We start from the raw sequence: 15,087 nt of genomic DNA, 5'->3' as shown, positions 1-15,087 counted from the left end.
GTGCCCGCCCACATTAGGTGTCCCGGAGCGTGCCACCCACAGGCATTTTCTCTCTGTCTCACCGCCCCAGAGGTGGCTGCTCCCAAGCTCTGGAACTCGCTGCAGGGGGAGGCGAGGCGAGGCTGGCTGGCAGGCTGGCAAAGACGTCCTTATTCAGGCAGGCCTTTGGCATGTAAATGTGCCGCTGCTGATATGAGGAGTGGTAACTGGGTGCCCGCTATTCCTTTTATTATTTTAACTGTATTTTAGCCCACTTTTTACGTTGTGTTCTTGTTTTCAATCTGTAATTTACTGTTAGTGGCCTGGAGCTCCAGTTTTTGGTGGAAAAGCAGGATACTAATCAAATCAGTAGTTTGACCAAAATCAGGCTGCTCCAGCAAGAGCGATTTTCTGGACCCACCCTTTCCTGGGCCCGGCGCACGGCACGGCACGGCACGGCACGGCACGCTTCCCGGGCAGGCGGCGCTTCCCCGCGGCCCCGCCGGCCGACAGCAGCCAGCCCGAGGCTTCTCCCGCGCCCCGGGCCCGGCGCCCCTCCGCCGCCCCGCCGAGGAGCGGCGGATGCAGGGGAGCGGGGGGGCCGCCAGGCCCAGGGCGCCGAGGCTGCTCCGCCGCCCCGCCCCCGCCCGGGCGGAAGGGCACGCGCGGGCCACGGCGCGCTCCTGCGGGGGACGCGAGGCGCTCGTTTCCGTCCTCCCGCGCGCGCCGCCCGCGCCAAGCACCCCGCCTGGCTCGCGGAGCCGGCCGCTTGCTGCGCGGAGCCGCCGCGGCCTGCCCTCGGGGCGAGGTGCCGCTCTCCGCCCAGGAAGCCCCGCCGAGCCAGGCGGGCCCTAGCCCGGCGGCGCGGCTCTTCCCGCCGGGCAGCGGCGGCATTTTGCCGGCCCGGCCCGGCCTCCGCTTCCTGCCTGCATCATCTCCTGCGGCAGACCAGGCCAGCGGGCGGAAGAGCGTCCAAAGCAGCCTCCGCCAGCCTGGTGCCCCGCTCCAGACGTGCTCGGGTGGCTGCGGATGATGGGGGCTGCGGTCCAGCACATCCGGGGAAGGGCGCCAGGATGGGGGCGGTCAGTCCAAGGGGACGACAGGGAGTCGCGCCTTCGGCTAGCGCAGCCCCTCGGCCCTTCCCATCTCTACGGCAAGCGGGCACCACGGCCGCCGCCGCCTCCGTTGCCTCGGCAACACGCACGCGCCGCGACAACACGCCAAAAGGGAGGGAGGCAGGAACGAGTCCCGTCTGGAAAGTAGTCCGTCCCTTGGCGACAGGGGGCGGTGCTCCGACCGCCCTTCGCGCGCGCGCGCGAGGGAAGCGGCGGCGGCGGCGCCTAGGCTCCGCTGCTCCGCGGAGCGCTCCTGCGGCGCTGTCGGGGGAAAGGGCCGCCGCGTGTCCTTCCGCCGCAGAGGCAGCGAGACGCGCTTGGCGGCGGCTGAGGAGGGCGCCCGACCACGCTCCCGCCCGGCGCAGCCAGCGCGGCCGGCCTGCCCGCCCGCCCGCGGCGGGATGTTCAAGAACACGTTCCAGAGCGGCTTCCTGTCCGTCCTCTACAGCATCGGGAGCAAGCCGCTGCAGATCTGGGACAAGAAGGTGGCTGCGGGGCCGCCGCCGGGCCGGGCCGGGCGCGCCGCCTCCCGCCCTTTCCGGGAGGCGGCGCGTTTTCCTGCCGAGAGCGCGTTTCTAGTCCTCGGGGCCGGGCGGAACGGCGGCGGGGCGCCCCCTCCTTGGGCGGGGCGCGGCCCTGCCGGGCGCCCGGAGGCCGCCCGCGCCCCTCGCCTCCCCCCGACGCGCCTCCCCCGGCCCCTGCCTTGCTGGGGCGCCCGGCGGGGCGCTTCCCCCCGCAGCCGGCCCGCCAGCCGGAGGCGAGCGCGGCCGCCCTCCCGGCCCTGTCTCCCGGCAACCGGGGCGAGCGCGGGGGAAGGGCGCGGCCGTCGCCAGGGGCCGCCTTCCGCCCCGCGGCCGCCCCTCGCAGCGCGCCGCCTTGAGGGCCGCTGCTCGCGGCAGCCCATTCGCCCTTCGGCCACGCGCCTGTGAGGAAGGCCTGCCGGTGCTGGGCCCTGCCGGATCTCCGCCTCCCGCGTCTGGCGCGGCCCGGCCGGGAGTCGGGAAACGCCTCTCTCCACCGCGCGCCATGCTATCCCCCACTCCCGTGTCCCCGCTTGCTCCGCCTCCCCCCCTTATCTCCGTGGCCCGCAACGCCACGACCTTTTCTCGTCGGCCCGCTGATCACTTTAGCCGCCCTTTTCTGCACCTTTTGCAACTCTACTGTATCCGTTTTGAGATACGGCGACCAAAGCTTGTACCGTGGATTTGAATAAAGGGATTACGATATCGAGAGTTTCTGTTTTCAATCCCTTCCCTATTGATGCCCAACAAAGAACTCACGTTTTTTCCCAGCTGCTACACGCTGGGTCAGTGTTTTCATTGAGTTATCCACCATGGCTGCAAGATCTCTTTCTTGGACTGTGTATGTGAAGTAAGGATTTTTTGGCCCTGCTACGGAGCGTTTTGCACATTTGCATTAAACCACATTTGCCATTGGAGAGATACTTTTGGAGGTCTTTGCAATCCCTTTTTGTTTTTACCACCCTGAATAACTTAGTGTCATCGGCAAACTTGGCCACCTTGCTGCTCACCTCTAAATCCAGATAATTTATGAGCAAGTTAGGAAGCGCTAGTTCTTTGACTTCCTTCCAATGCTGGAAATGTCCATCATTCCTTCCCTTTGCTTCTGGTTGTTTAACTATAACCAACCCATAAGGAGACCTGGTCTCATCCCATGACTGCTAAGTTTGCTCAGAAGCCTTTGGTGAGGGACTTCGGTAAAAGCTTTTTGAACTGTTGATACTTGGGCCACTTCCTAGTCCTCTAGTTCAGAAGCCAATCCTAGAGGCAAGTTACATATCACATTTGAGTTCTTAGAAGAATTCTGGCGAGTAAGAACTCCCAAATGGATACCATCTGGACCTGATGATTTGTTTGTTTACGATTTGTTAATAAGGTCTAGAACTTTATCTCTTGTCATCACTATGTGCCTTAGTTCCTCAGACTCCCTCCTTAAAAATATCAGTTCAGGCATGTTTATCTGCTCTACATCTTCCTCAGTGAAGACAGACAATGCATTCAACTTTTCTGCATTTTCCTTGTTCTCCTTTAGTACATGTTTAACCCTTGTAATCCAGTGGTCCAACCACCTTCCTAGACAGTTTTTGGTTGTTGTGTATTTAATTTTTTTGTTATTGGTGTTTTTAGCAGTATGCTTTTTTTTCATGTTTTTTGCATTGTTGTCTACTTCAATTTCTTCTAAGAGATTTTCCGCTGGGGTGGCAGGGCTCCCATGATCTCAGAACATCTTTTGGGAGCACAGAAGTTGGCAAGGCTATCCTCAACATTAACTGCTAAGAAATAGTTTCTTGGATGTGAAAGGGAGTGTGTTTCCAGTGCACTATGCTATTTTTTATTTTATTTATTGCATTTCTATACCACTTACTAGCCAAACCTCTCTGGGTAGTTCACTTAAAAGCATAACATACACTACCATAGTAAAAGAGAATGAAACCAAAGTTATGTGTTGGTGGTACTTATGTTCAAAGCAACAAAGAGAAAGGAAGAATAGTCAGCCCTAGATGTCGTGATCCCTTAGTACCTCTAAAGCCACTGACTCTGAAGAATATGTGCCCACAGATGTATCTGGGTCCCAGCTTAGCATAAGTGATGGTGCGTGCGTTGCAAGAACCAGCAAGATAAAAAGTGTAAAGCTCTGGAGTTAGACTGAGTCAGCTTCATAGGGAGTTATGCAGCTGAGTAAAATCGTGATCTGAGGGGCAGCTCCTTGCTCCAGACCCTGGTGTGCCAGTGATGTGATGAACCGAGGCAACGGTTCTGGCAAATTGCACTGAACTTTGCTGCAGTCACCCTTTTTGTTCTTGATGTGTTAATCTCTTGAATGCTGATGTGTTGCATTGAACTATCATAGCAAATGGGCAGTTCATTATGGGAAATGAAGTTTATGCAGTGCCCAACACTGAAACAAATTAGCTGTACCTCTCGGAAAAACACTGACATTTTGCAAGAAGAGGAGTTCCATGAACTGTAGTTTGTGGTAGGTACTGAACCTACAGAGTTCAGAAACAAAACAAAAACGGTTATAAACTGTTCTTAATGGACCACTGTAGTGCCCAAGGAAAGAGTATGCATTTTGACCATTTCCACCCAAACGCCAGTATGGGAACATTCAGTAGACATTACAAATTAGATGTTCTGTTCTTAAATAGTTTTTGACAACATCCCTTATTCATCAGCAGCTCTTTTGAAAATTTTGCAGTCGTGATATAAGCATTCATCCCGTTGTGAGAGCCAGTGTGGTATCGGGGTTAAAGTATTTTACTGGGACCTGGGTGACCCAGGTTCTAGTCCTCAGTCAGCCATGAAGCTCACTGGGTGACTTTGGGCCAGTCACTGATTCTCAGCCTAACCTACCTCACAGAATTCATGTGAGGATAAAATGGAGAGGAAGGGGTTCATGTACAACATCTTGGGTTCCTTGGAGAAAAGGCGGATGTAATGTAACAAATAAATGATGTGGAAGTTGGGAATGAATACCAGGTTATTCAGAATAATAATAGTTATTCAGAAGAAGAGTAAAAGAGCTCTGAAAGGATCTCTCCAGTGTAGAGGAATGGGCCATTAAATGGCACATGAGGTTCAGTGAAGTAAAACAAATTGTAGCTGGTAGGGTCTGAACTGGCTGTGACAATTTATACTGGCTGCAAAAAATAGATTTCCTTGGCACAAAATTTTGGTTACTTTGGTACAGAACATGGATTGGGGGGGGGGGGGTTTGGCACAGCTAGACCTGCTAATGGATTCTCTGTGAGAACAAAGTGGGAGGTGTCAATCCGTAATGAGACATTGCCATTGTTATCAAGTGTTCTTTTTATGCCTGAATGTGCATGATCAGACATACAACCCTGGCACTGAGAGGGATCTTTTTAATTGTTTATTTGTTTTCATTAATTTATTTACTGTACTTTTGAACCGCCCAATTACCAAAATGTTGGGCACTAGGTGTTCTAAAGTTTGGCACCTTAATGTTAAGAGTATTTGGAGATTAATAGTTGCTTAACCAAGCAGTAATTTATTGAAGAGAATTAACATTTAAATATACCAGAACAGGGGTGGTAAAAGTGTGGTTCTTTAAAGGGGACAGTTTTAATTCAAGCATTAAGCATAAAACAGCATCTAGCATTTAAATGAAAGCTAGCCATGAAGGGGGAGTCAAATGCCAGCTCAAAATACCATACAGAAAAATATAAGTCTGAGCATAGACAAAATGTGCACATGGCTAGCTATGGAGAAGTGGGAGGAAGAAAGGTTTGAGAGTGGTGATTTTGATCCTGGGATGATTTGCGTGAGGAAGAAAATGAGGAATTAAAAAGGGGTTTTTTTTAATTGAGAGAAAGTTTTGTAGGTGGGGAGAAGTAAAGCAAATGTGGGGGTTTGAGAATAAAGCAGAGGTTTAATAGGGAGCAAAAGGCTTTTGGAGTTGGTGATGAGGTGGAATATTAGGAAAAACAGAAAAGAACTAATTGGCTGAGTTAGTAAGGATTTAATCTTATCTGCTGGCTTGTGGGTGCTAGAAGCATTACTCAGCTTCTTCAGAAGCAAGAAGGGGAGATAGGGAGAAACCAGGCAAATCCCCCCCCCCCGCGCTTTTTTTGCTTCCAGTTAGTTCTGACACAGGATTGGGTTTGAAAGTTTAAAAAGGTGTGAAGAATAGTTAAAAGGTTGAACAAAGGAAATCTGGCTAATAATGCACGTGGTATCAGGGAGGGATAGAGGAGGTCAGGGGTTTAAGTTGGGAGATGATAGATTCCATAACATTTCCCCAAAATAGCATTTTAGGGTGCTGTGTAATAGGCAAGATGGGAGTTGTAGTCAGTTCCCCAACCTAGAGGGTGGCAGGTTGCAGAAGGCTGTATTAATTTGTGTCCTTAAGTGGGCAGAGGATGTACATTTATGCATATGAAAAAGGAAAAGCAAAAGGAGAAATTCAGTAAGGGACCAGATCTGGGGTAATTCAGTCATCTGTGCATTGGCTGAAGAGCAGTTGAAACTGCTGGCTGTCTTTTAATCTAGTGAGGCTGTAAGCAGCTCCAGTAGGGAGCTAGTAGGCCTGTGATTCCCATGGAGGTGCTCCTTGTCCCTTCTACTGCATCCCTGCTGTTCCTGTGCACTTTTCCGTGCACTTTTCCGTGCAATTTTCTCTTTCCTGTGCCAGGGAACTCCAGTGTCTTTGAAAACCGGAGTTCTGGTACAGAACCCATACCATGCACATGTGAATAATTTTGGATCCTTTGGTTGGGACCCTGCTTGTGCTTCTGTTTGGCTGCATTCAGTCTTGCCTTGGTCTTGCAGTTTCAACTACTGTGGAGACATGCTTCCTGTCAGGGGTCTCAAATGCACCTTGAAGGAGCATGTGAATGATGCATTGTTTCCTCCCCCTTCTCTTCTAGGTGCGGAATGGCCACATCAAAAGAATCACAGATAATGATATTCAGTCGCTGGTGCTGGAGATTGAAGGAACCAATGTCAGGTAGGGAAGAGCCATTTACTACGCCTTCCTGACGTCCCACGAGTGCCCTTCACCCCAAAACATCTTCCTGTCCCTTGTGTGACACATCATTGGCCACTACCTAGAAGTCTGCAGACAGTAAAGTCTACTCTCCAGTATATTAGCACACTGCCAATTTGATCTAAAATTCAGTTATTTGAAATACGATTGCTGTATGGTATTGGTACATATGCCTTTATCAGTTCTTGGGGGACCCTGACATTCAAAGCATTGCTCGTAAAAAAGAAATATATCTAGGGGTTTAGAAATCACAGTGGAGTCAAAGTGGGGCTTTCATTGGGCATGGAGGCTTGGGGAAGAGAACACTTCCAACTGACACAAGATCTAGAGACCTCACCAACTGATCCAATTGTCCAAAGTGTCTGCAGCCCAAAATGGGCTCCAGTATGCTGTGCCTGGGTTTCACAGGCTGAGGAGCTGAGGTAGTGCTGGAAAGGTTCTGCAAAGACCTCGCGCAGCCTGCCAGCTGCAGCTGCCAGGACATAGGTTCCAATGTGCTTCTCTCTCACCCAGTACCACATACATCACGTGTCCTGCTGACCCAAAGAAGACGCTGGGGATCAAACTGCCTTTCCTGGTGATGATAATCAAGAACCTGAAGAAATACTTTACCTTTGAAGTGCAGGTGAGTGCTCAGGGCTACCAGGGCAGATCTAGAGTGTGCCAGCTCTCTTGGGCAAAGTCCTTAGTCTTCCCTGCCTCGCCCTTCTGCTTTACTTGCTCAACCCAGCCAAATGAGTCTGAGGATCAGCTCTGTCTGCCAAGCAGCTAGACTAGTCGCTGCGCCCACAGCTGTCGTTGCCCCACCCATTTTGCTTTTGTCTGTGGGAGAAAGGGGCTCGGCTGGCACCAGCTACCCACTGAGAGCTGCTCTGGGTAACTGAGCAGTAGAAACAGCAGACGTCCCCCACAGGATGAGATGGGGGAGACCAAGGACTTTGCCGACTAGATTTTGCCTCACGTGGTGCACATCATCCCCATGGGGATGATGGCACGCGATGTATGGAACAGCTCCTCTGGCTTTTGGAAGAGCAGCTGCTCCACCCGACAGCAGCCACTCACTGCCCACATCCCTGCTGCTCTCTCCAATTTGAGATTCACTGAGACAGTGGGGATCCCTCCGGGGGGGGACAGCTTGGAGGTCCCCAAAGGATCCCCGTGAGGCTCTGCAGGCTGGATGGGGACCCTCCATGGGCCAGAGGTTCTGCATCCTTTTTCTCCTGATGCGGTTCCTCACTGGCACCTAACTCGGGGCCTTGCCAAGACCAACGCTGCTGAGCCTGTGATTTGGGAGCCTCCCTCCAGAGGCAGCTGGGGACACACTGCCCAGTCTCCTGTGGCCATGTTGGGGTGGGTGGGAGGCTGCAGGCTCAACTTCAGCCTCGGGCAGCCTTCCTCTCTTCCCGACAGCACCCCCCTTTTCAGTGGGGGGTGTCTTTCTGTGTTAGGTGTTGGATGATAAAAATGTGCGCCGGCGGTTCCGTGCCAGTAACTACCAGAGCACCACCCGGGTCAAGCCTTTCATCTGCACCATGCCTATGCGCCTGGATGATGGCTGGAACCAGATTCAGTTCAACCTGTCCGACTTCACTCGGCGAGCATATGGCACCAACTACATTGAGACCCTGAGAGTCCAGGTAAAGAGTTCTGCGCTGAAGGCTTTCTTGGGACCAGGGTACCTGCTTTTCAGCTGCTGGGGTGGGTGTTTCTCTGGGCCAGAAAGAGCCAGCGCAAGGTTACCTCAGCCCCTCAGTAGGCTGCTACTGCGGGTCCCTCAGATGGTTTGGGGCATATGGGATCAGGCTGCACTCTTCAGAGTGTGGGGGCTACCAGTGGCAATTGGTAGACGGGGTAGTTTTCCTGGATGGATCAGGGAGCTGACCAACCCTCCCCTTGACTCTTCTGAGCCTGGAGTGTCACTGGGGCAGATAACAAAGAAGGAAATAACAGAAGGCACTGTTCCTTCTTGATTATTAGATGGAAAGTTGTACGTTTTTCAAATCCCAAAGGTGCCTGCAGCTTGTTTCTGGCAAACATTTTGTGCATAGTCTAGAGAGCGTTGGCTATTGGGTATTATAGAAATATAATAAATACATTAAACATGTACTGGATTTAAATTTGTAAAAGGTGGAAGATTGGTCAGCTAAGTTGACATGGCTGTAGGAAATACTCTAGAGAAGGTTACCTTCTACAGAAAAGTTTTCTTTTTCAATCTCTGCAATGCTGCATTGCTTGCCAGGACCAATGTGGGTGGGATTTGCCATCACTCAGTGGCGCAGACCACATGCTTTGAGTACACAAGCCCCCAGGTTGAGACCCTGGGCCAGCACCTCCAGTTAAAGAGGATATTGGGTAGTGGAGCTCGGAAAGACCCCTGCCGGTGACCTTTGGGAGCTGACCACCATTAAAATCCATGGTGGGCTGCACGGGGCAAGACAGCTTCATCTTTCAGATGTTTCTTGCCTGATGCTGTGAGAGGAACTTGTGAGTCAGTATCTCCTAGAGTAGCCTTCTCTAGTCTGATGCCCTCCATGCTGGGAGTTGTAGGGCAACACATCTTGAGGACACCAGGTTGGGGAAGGCTGTGCTGAAGGCTCTGAAGTGGAGGACTGAGGCCAGCCTGAGGCAACTTCTGCACATGACATCCTCCAGGCCTCTGTTGTCGGCCATGCTATTGTGCAGTTGGGACTCAGCTTCCATATAATGTCTCATTGTTGCTGTTTCTGTGTAGGCTGAAGTAAAACCAAAATCTGAGAGTGTTTTAGAAAGCTAAATAAAAGTTTGCCTGACTGATTCTGGTTCTGTTCACAATAAACTGGATTGAGGAATGCTGGCGTTCATTTTGAGTGGGATGGACTGGAAGCCGCAAGCCCTTTTTGAAATGGGACTGTGGAATTCAGAGTTGCTGCAGCTGCTTTTTTTGACATGGTTGCCTTTTCAGATCCATGCAAACTGTCGTATCCGCAGAATTTACTTCTCTGACAGATTGTACTCTGAGGATGAACTTCCTGCTGAGTTCAAGCTATACATCCCTGTCCAGAACAAGGCCAAGGTGAGCAGCTGATGGACGGAGGGAGATCCCATCTGCTGTGTGTGTGTGTGTGTGGGTGTGTGTGAAATTGTCAAATAAGGTAGTTGTGGGAGCAAAAAGAGTTGAATAAACGTTCTTGAAGCTGATGTAGTAGGTGACGGCATCTGAGGCCATGAAGGGGTCAGCCCACATCCTTCCTGAAGCATAGGGTTTGAGAAGTGGGTGCTGCGTGGTCTTGGTCTGTGCCAGAGATAATTTTCCAGTGGACGGGGTTGTGCCTTGCTCATGCTCTAACACATTATCATATTGGGGGGGGGGGGGAGTTTCTTTCCAAGCCAGATCGTGTGTGAGTCCCTTTATTTATGAGTGGCTTGGCTCACTTACCTGAGCAATCAGGCATTCTTTACTAATCCTGTGAATTGGTAGTATCTTGTTCTCTCTTGACTCTGCTTGAACATTTTCTTCTCTAAATGTATGGTGGTGATTGATGCTGGGATTAAAGGCAACAAACTGGTCAGAATGGCAGCACAGTGTGCTACGAGGCATGCAGGGGTTCCCATTTAAAGATGTTATAGTCATCTTCAAATCCATCCTAGTGGCCCAGTGACAGTACCTATGAGAAAGCCTGACCTCTTTGAATACATTAGGAGAGTCACACCGAGGGAGCTGGCTGCCATCTCTGAGACGGGTTTTGACTTGCTGTCATCTTACCCGGTCAGGAACCTTGCCTCCATAAGCAGGCCACAGTGCTGTTAGTGGCCCAGAGGAGAAATGGATGCTCATATGCTGGTCTGGGGTGGCTTGGACAAACCTCTCCCTTGCTCTCAGGCATACATGCACATGCAGACACCCAGCGCCTGCTAGAGAGGTATATTGTAGAAAGATGTATTTTTCTGTTCAACGAAGAGTTAGAAATCTGAATGAATACATGCATGCTGAATAACCATGTGTCTGTGTTCATATCTCCCCACACAGCAATGACAGCCTGTTGGGAAGCCCTCTGAGAGATGCACTGTGAAGATGGGTGGAAGAGTGTTTTTTAATTAAAAACAAAATGTAGATGTTGATTTACATAGGGTAACTTTATTTAATAAAAGTTGGTATCTGTAATGCTGGGACCGGACACACCTAACCATGTCATTGTTCTGAGTGAGAGATGGCCCATGCTCAAGCTTGCAGTTTCAGATCAATGCCCAAGAAGCCTATGAGTTCTGGGACCTGATCTAGAGTGCATGTCGAAGGCTTTGCTGGAGATCCTTGTGCCCTCACAAATGCCAATGATTTTCCTTCTATGCCCTTCATACCTTGGTTTGATGTATACTCTTAAATATGTGTGGACTACTCTCCTCCCCCCGCCGCCTCCCAAAGCTGCTATTAAATATTTGATTTTCTTTGTAAGGCTGGTCTTGGTCTCCTCCTCCTCCTGATGGCTTATGCCTGCGTTAGATGAATAGTGAACCCCCCTGCTGCACCTTTGCAGGTGTGTAGGGATGGGAGGATGTGGGGCAGGCAGGTAGATGCTGTTGCTGCAGTATTTTGACGCAAGGGCCACCCCCAGCATGGCTTGGCCCCTTCACAGTCAGACATCTGTGTGTGTCCTCACAGGCTGAGGAGGGGTGTGGTGTGAGCAGATGTTCTGATCAGCCCAATCTGACGGATTAGCGGTGAGCTCCATTCAGCATCAACAGTTGAATCAAGTTGACCCAACTCAGTTGGAAGAGGACTCATGGGATCTGTTACTTCCTAATCTTATGTCTCTTCTAGGCCGTTTCACCCATTTGCTATATAAATAGCTTGAAACAAAGCCAGGTCTCCTATTCACTCTTGAAAGAAGTTGAACTCCTGCAGTGCTCCTCTTTGGGCTTTAGTGCAACATTGGAGAGCTGAAGGCTGAATAACCATGTGTCTGTGTTCATATCTCCCCGCACAGCCTTGTCCCTGAAGACTGGCGATCTGGCATTGACCTCTCTCAGCATTATTTTAAATGGCATCATTTCTTTGGGGAGAAAGTCAGCCTGCCAGGCTCTGCCCTGAGAGCCCTCTTACCTTTCCTGCCACTCTGCTGATAGCTTATCTGGGATGGGGATGGAAGACCTATCCTAGTTGAATGTTGAGGTGGAAGGATCATTTGCTGACAGGAAGCCCCAACATGTAATTCAGGAGAGCTGCAGTATGCACAACAGCCTTGTATAGGTGCTCTATTCTTAATGAGTGATTGTAGGGCCTGCAGAATATCTTTAGCAAGGAGTCATGGGGCAGTAGAGTTGTGTGTGGAGACGGAGGTCCTACCTTCAAAAGCCACAAGTGCCCAGCCTGCACATGGGTAAAAGTTGCCTTCATGTTTAAGCATTCGTCCTTAAAATGATGGGCTGGTCCACATGGGCCTGTTCATCCCTTGATGACTTGGGCTTTTGCAGAACTCCCATATCCTCCTTGTATCACCTTTTCTGTCCACACAATCAGCTGCTTGTAGTCAAGCAATATAAGTGCATGTGTGGACCAAGCCTAAGATTTCAGGAATCTCAGGTCTTTGCAATGTAGAATTTGGGAAGTGTTGCAGTTGTTTCAGTGGGCAGTATACCTTGTTAAGGGTGCTTTTGAGAGCTGCTACTTCTGGAAAGGCAGACATGGTGCCTTGCAAGCTGGGTCGCGCGCGCGCTCTGTGTGAGTGTGCGTGTGTGTGTGAGAGAGAGAGAGAGCACATTCCCAATGCTAGTTATTATAAAAGAATGAGGCAAGATGCCTGTGCATGTTCCTGGCTGCACATCCTGGCACATCTGTAACAGGCTCAGTCTTCCCTCATCTGTAACCCCAATGGCAGGATTGGACTTTGTGCAGTGCAACCCTGAACCCATCACTAATGCCAAGAGAATTCTCCCACACTGAAGTGGGTTCAGCATGTTGGTAGCTAGTCCAACAACATAAGATGCCTCTGGGAAGTCCACAAGAGAAATGAAGGCAATCGCCTACTGTTCTCCAGATCTTGGAGGTAGCATATTAGGCTCCATGATTAGTAGCCATTGATAGTATTATCTGTCATGAATTTGTCTAATCTTTTTTAAAGCCGTAAAGTGGCCAAGCACTACATCTTGTGATAGCAAATTCCATAGTTTAATTGTGCACTTTCCGAAGTACTTTATCTGTCCTGAATTTCCCACAATTTAGCTTCATTGGATGCATTGCGTTCTAGTATGAGGGAGAAAAACTACTCCGTATCATGTTCCCCATGCCAAGCATAATTTTATACACCTCTATAGAGATGTAAAATTTCTGGAAATTTTGAAGCCATGAAAAAAATGGGGTTTTCCCTGTTTTTTTTTAATTGAAATTATGGGGGAAATGGAAAAAAGCAATTTTTTAAAGCACACTTTACAGATCTAATGTTAATTTGTTGCTTTAGGACAGCCTTCCCCAACCTGGTGCCCTCCAGATATTTTGGACTTCAGCACCTATCAGCTTCAGGCAGGATGGCAAGTGGGTAGGAATGCTGGCCATTGTAGTCCAAAACATCTGGAGGGCACCAGGCTGACAAAGGCTGCTTTAAGAACTTAAAGCAGCCTTTATGTTCCTAAAGTTATACTACATATAACATGGTTTGCTCATAAAATCATCATATTTGAAAACTAAAAAGTGAACTCAGTAAATTTGTAATTATTGTCTGAATAAACTATATCTTTAAAATTTAATATACCAGACATGATTAATTTCATGAACAAAACAAGTTATATATAACAGACTTTAGATTCCTAGTTTATGTCTGACCAGAGGGAACTTCAGCAAGTAGTCCCTGAAACATCTGAATCGTCCTCGAAGCCAGAACAATCAGGAAGAACTAGAGGCAGAGGAAGACAAGTCCAGAAACAACTCTATAAAACAAAACCCAAACTGTCAAGAATGTACATTTTCTTCCACATTATGATATGGTGACTCCTGAGCATGATTTGGAACATCCCAAATGTCTTATCAGTAAAAGATAAATTTTACCAATAATTTTAATAAGAAATTGAAGAAATAACTATGCTGAGAATCTTAACAGAGAGGATTAAAAAACATTTCCCCCCATGCTTTCGTTATTTCCAGACATTTTACATATCTAGTCTTTCTATAAATGTCTTATTACGTAGTTTTTAGAAATGGGGTGCAGTAAAAGCTTGGTAACAATATATAAACATCCTAAATTCTAAAAAAAAAACCATAATCCTAAGCTGTTCATAGAATAGAATAGCAGAGTTGGAAGGGGCCTACAAGGTTCAATTTTTCAGAAAAAAACAAAAACGGTTCTTGGGGGAAAGGGGGGGGTTCCTGGGCCTTTGCATCTCTACCCCTCTGCCATGTCCCCCCGATACTTAGCCTTTTTTCTAAGCTAAATAGCCCCCAATGTTTTGTCCTTTCGTCATAGGGAAGGTGCTCCAGCCCCCTGATCATTTTGGCTGCCTTTTTCTGTCTCAGGTTTTCTAATCCCCTGTGTGGAAGATCTGCCTCCTGCTATGAGAAAAACACTTGGTGCTGAGACCAGGCAGTGCTGCAGGCCTCACTGGGCAATTCATGGCAGTGCCCAGCCTTTGGAGTGGTAGCCGCAGCATTGGGTAGGCTAAGCTGGTGCCTGGTAAATTGCTGCTACCAGGACTGCTTGAATGTGTTCCTCAAATGTGAATGCCAGCAATGCAATCTGCCTGCCCGCGGAAGGATTGCCCCCAGGGTAAGGCAGGTTCTCTGAGCCCATCTTCAATAAATGGCCTAAGGGAAGGAGGCAAGAAGACACATGAAGGGGTTCCTATGGATGGGCTCATACCTGTTCCTGCTGCAGTCACTATGGGGGAAACCATGGATGCATTGAGCTGTCTGGATGATGGGTGATGGGCCTAGTGGCTGCTGCTCCTCTCCTTGGGCAGTTTCCCTGTTCCTCACTGTCCTGTCTCCAAAGAGCAGCCTTCCCCAACCTGGTGCCCTCCAGAGGAGTTGGACTACAGTTTCCATAATTTCTGGCCAGCATTGCTGGGTGGGAATGATGCAGTCCAACATATCTGCCACTGAGTCGGTTTCACCCTCTGATTTACACACCTTGTAAAAGAATTAATGGAAAACATGCTATCTTGAAAAGCAGAATAATAAATGCATATAAAATGTTTGTGATTTAGGTTAGAACATAATTTTCCTTGGCACAAATTATTTTCTTCTAAGTGAGTGAGTGCGTGAGAGAGAGAGAGAGAATGAATGAATATACTCCGGGCCTGGAGAAGACCAGCCCACGGTAATGTGTAAACCTTGAGGGGTGGTGGGGTTGAAGTAATAACTGTTGTGAGTGCTCCAGGATATTTCCCACTGTAGCACACTTGGAGGGCGTTATTTTATTTGGAAAAACAAAAGACAACCTTGGTGCCTTTGGTAACTTCTGTAAAGAAGTAAATTGGTGCTCCTGCCCCTCGGAGAGGA

At 49.4% G+C, this 15,087-nt stretch overlaps 1 protein-coding gene across 2 annotated transcripts; it reads left to right on the top strand.

Annotated features, from left to right (window-relative positions):
• The first annotated feature begins 1,393 nt into the window (after positions 1-1,393).
• On the top strand, positions 1,394-11,451 carry CFAP20 (cilia and flagella associated protein 20). 2 transcript variants are annotated; one of them, XM_084812284.1, is made up of 6 exons: positions 1,394-1,579; positions 6,505-6,584; positions 7,137-7,248; positions 8,072-8,260; positions 9,565-9,675; positions 10,630-11,451. In XM_084812284.1, exons 1-6 carry the CDS (start codon positions 1,496-1,498, stop codon positions 10,633-10,635), a joined length of 582 nt encoding a protein of 193 aa, XP_084668410.1. In that variant the 5' UTR covers positions 1,394-1,495; the 3' UTR covers positions 10,636-11,451. The 2 variants fall into 2 exon arrangements, with proteins under 2 accessions (XP_084668410.1, XP_084668409.1); XM_084812283.1 differs by lacking the exon at positions 10,630-11,451 and having other exon boundaries at positions 9,565-9,687.
• The last annotated feature ends 3,636 nt before the right edge of the window (positions 11,452-15,087 follow it).

This window comes from Heloderma suspectum, chromosome 8, assembly GCF_057233095.1.
Source record: "Heloderma suspectum isolate Gila_16-S chromosome 8, 16-S_ref, whole genome shotgun sequence".
Lineage (NCBI taxonomy): Eukaryota > Metazoa > Chordata > Lepidosauria > Squamata > Helodermatidae > Heloderma > Heloderma suspectum.
Note: the sequence above shows the minus strand (reverse complement) of the source record. Positions and strands in the feature narration are given on the sequence as shown.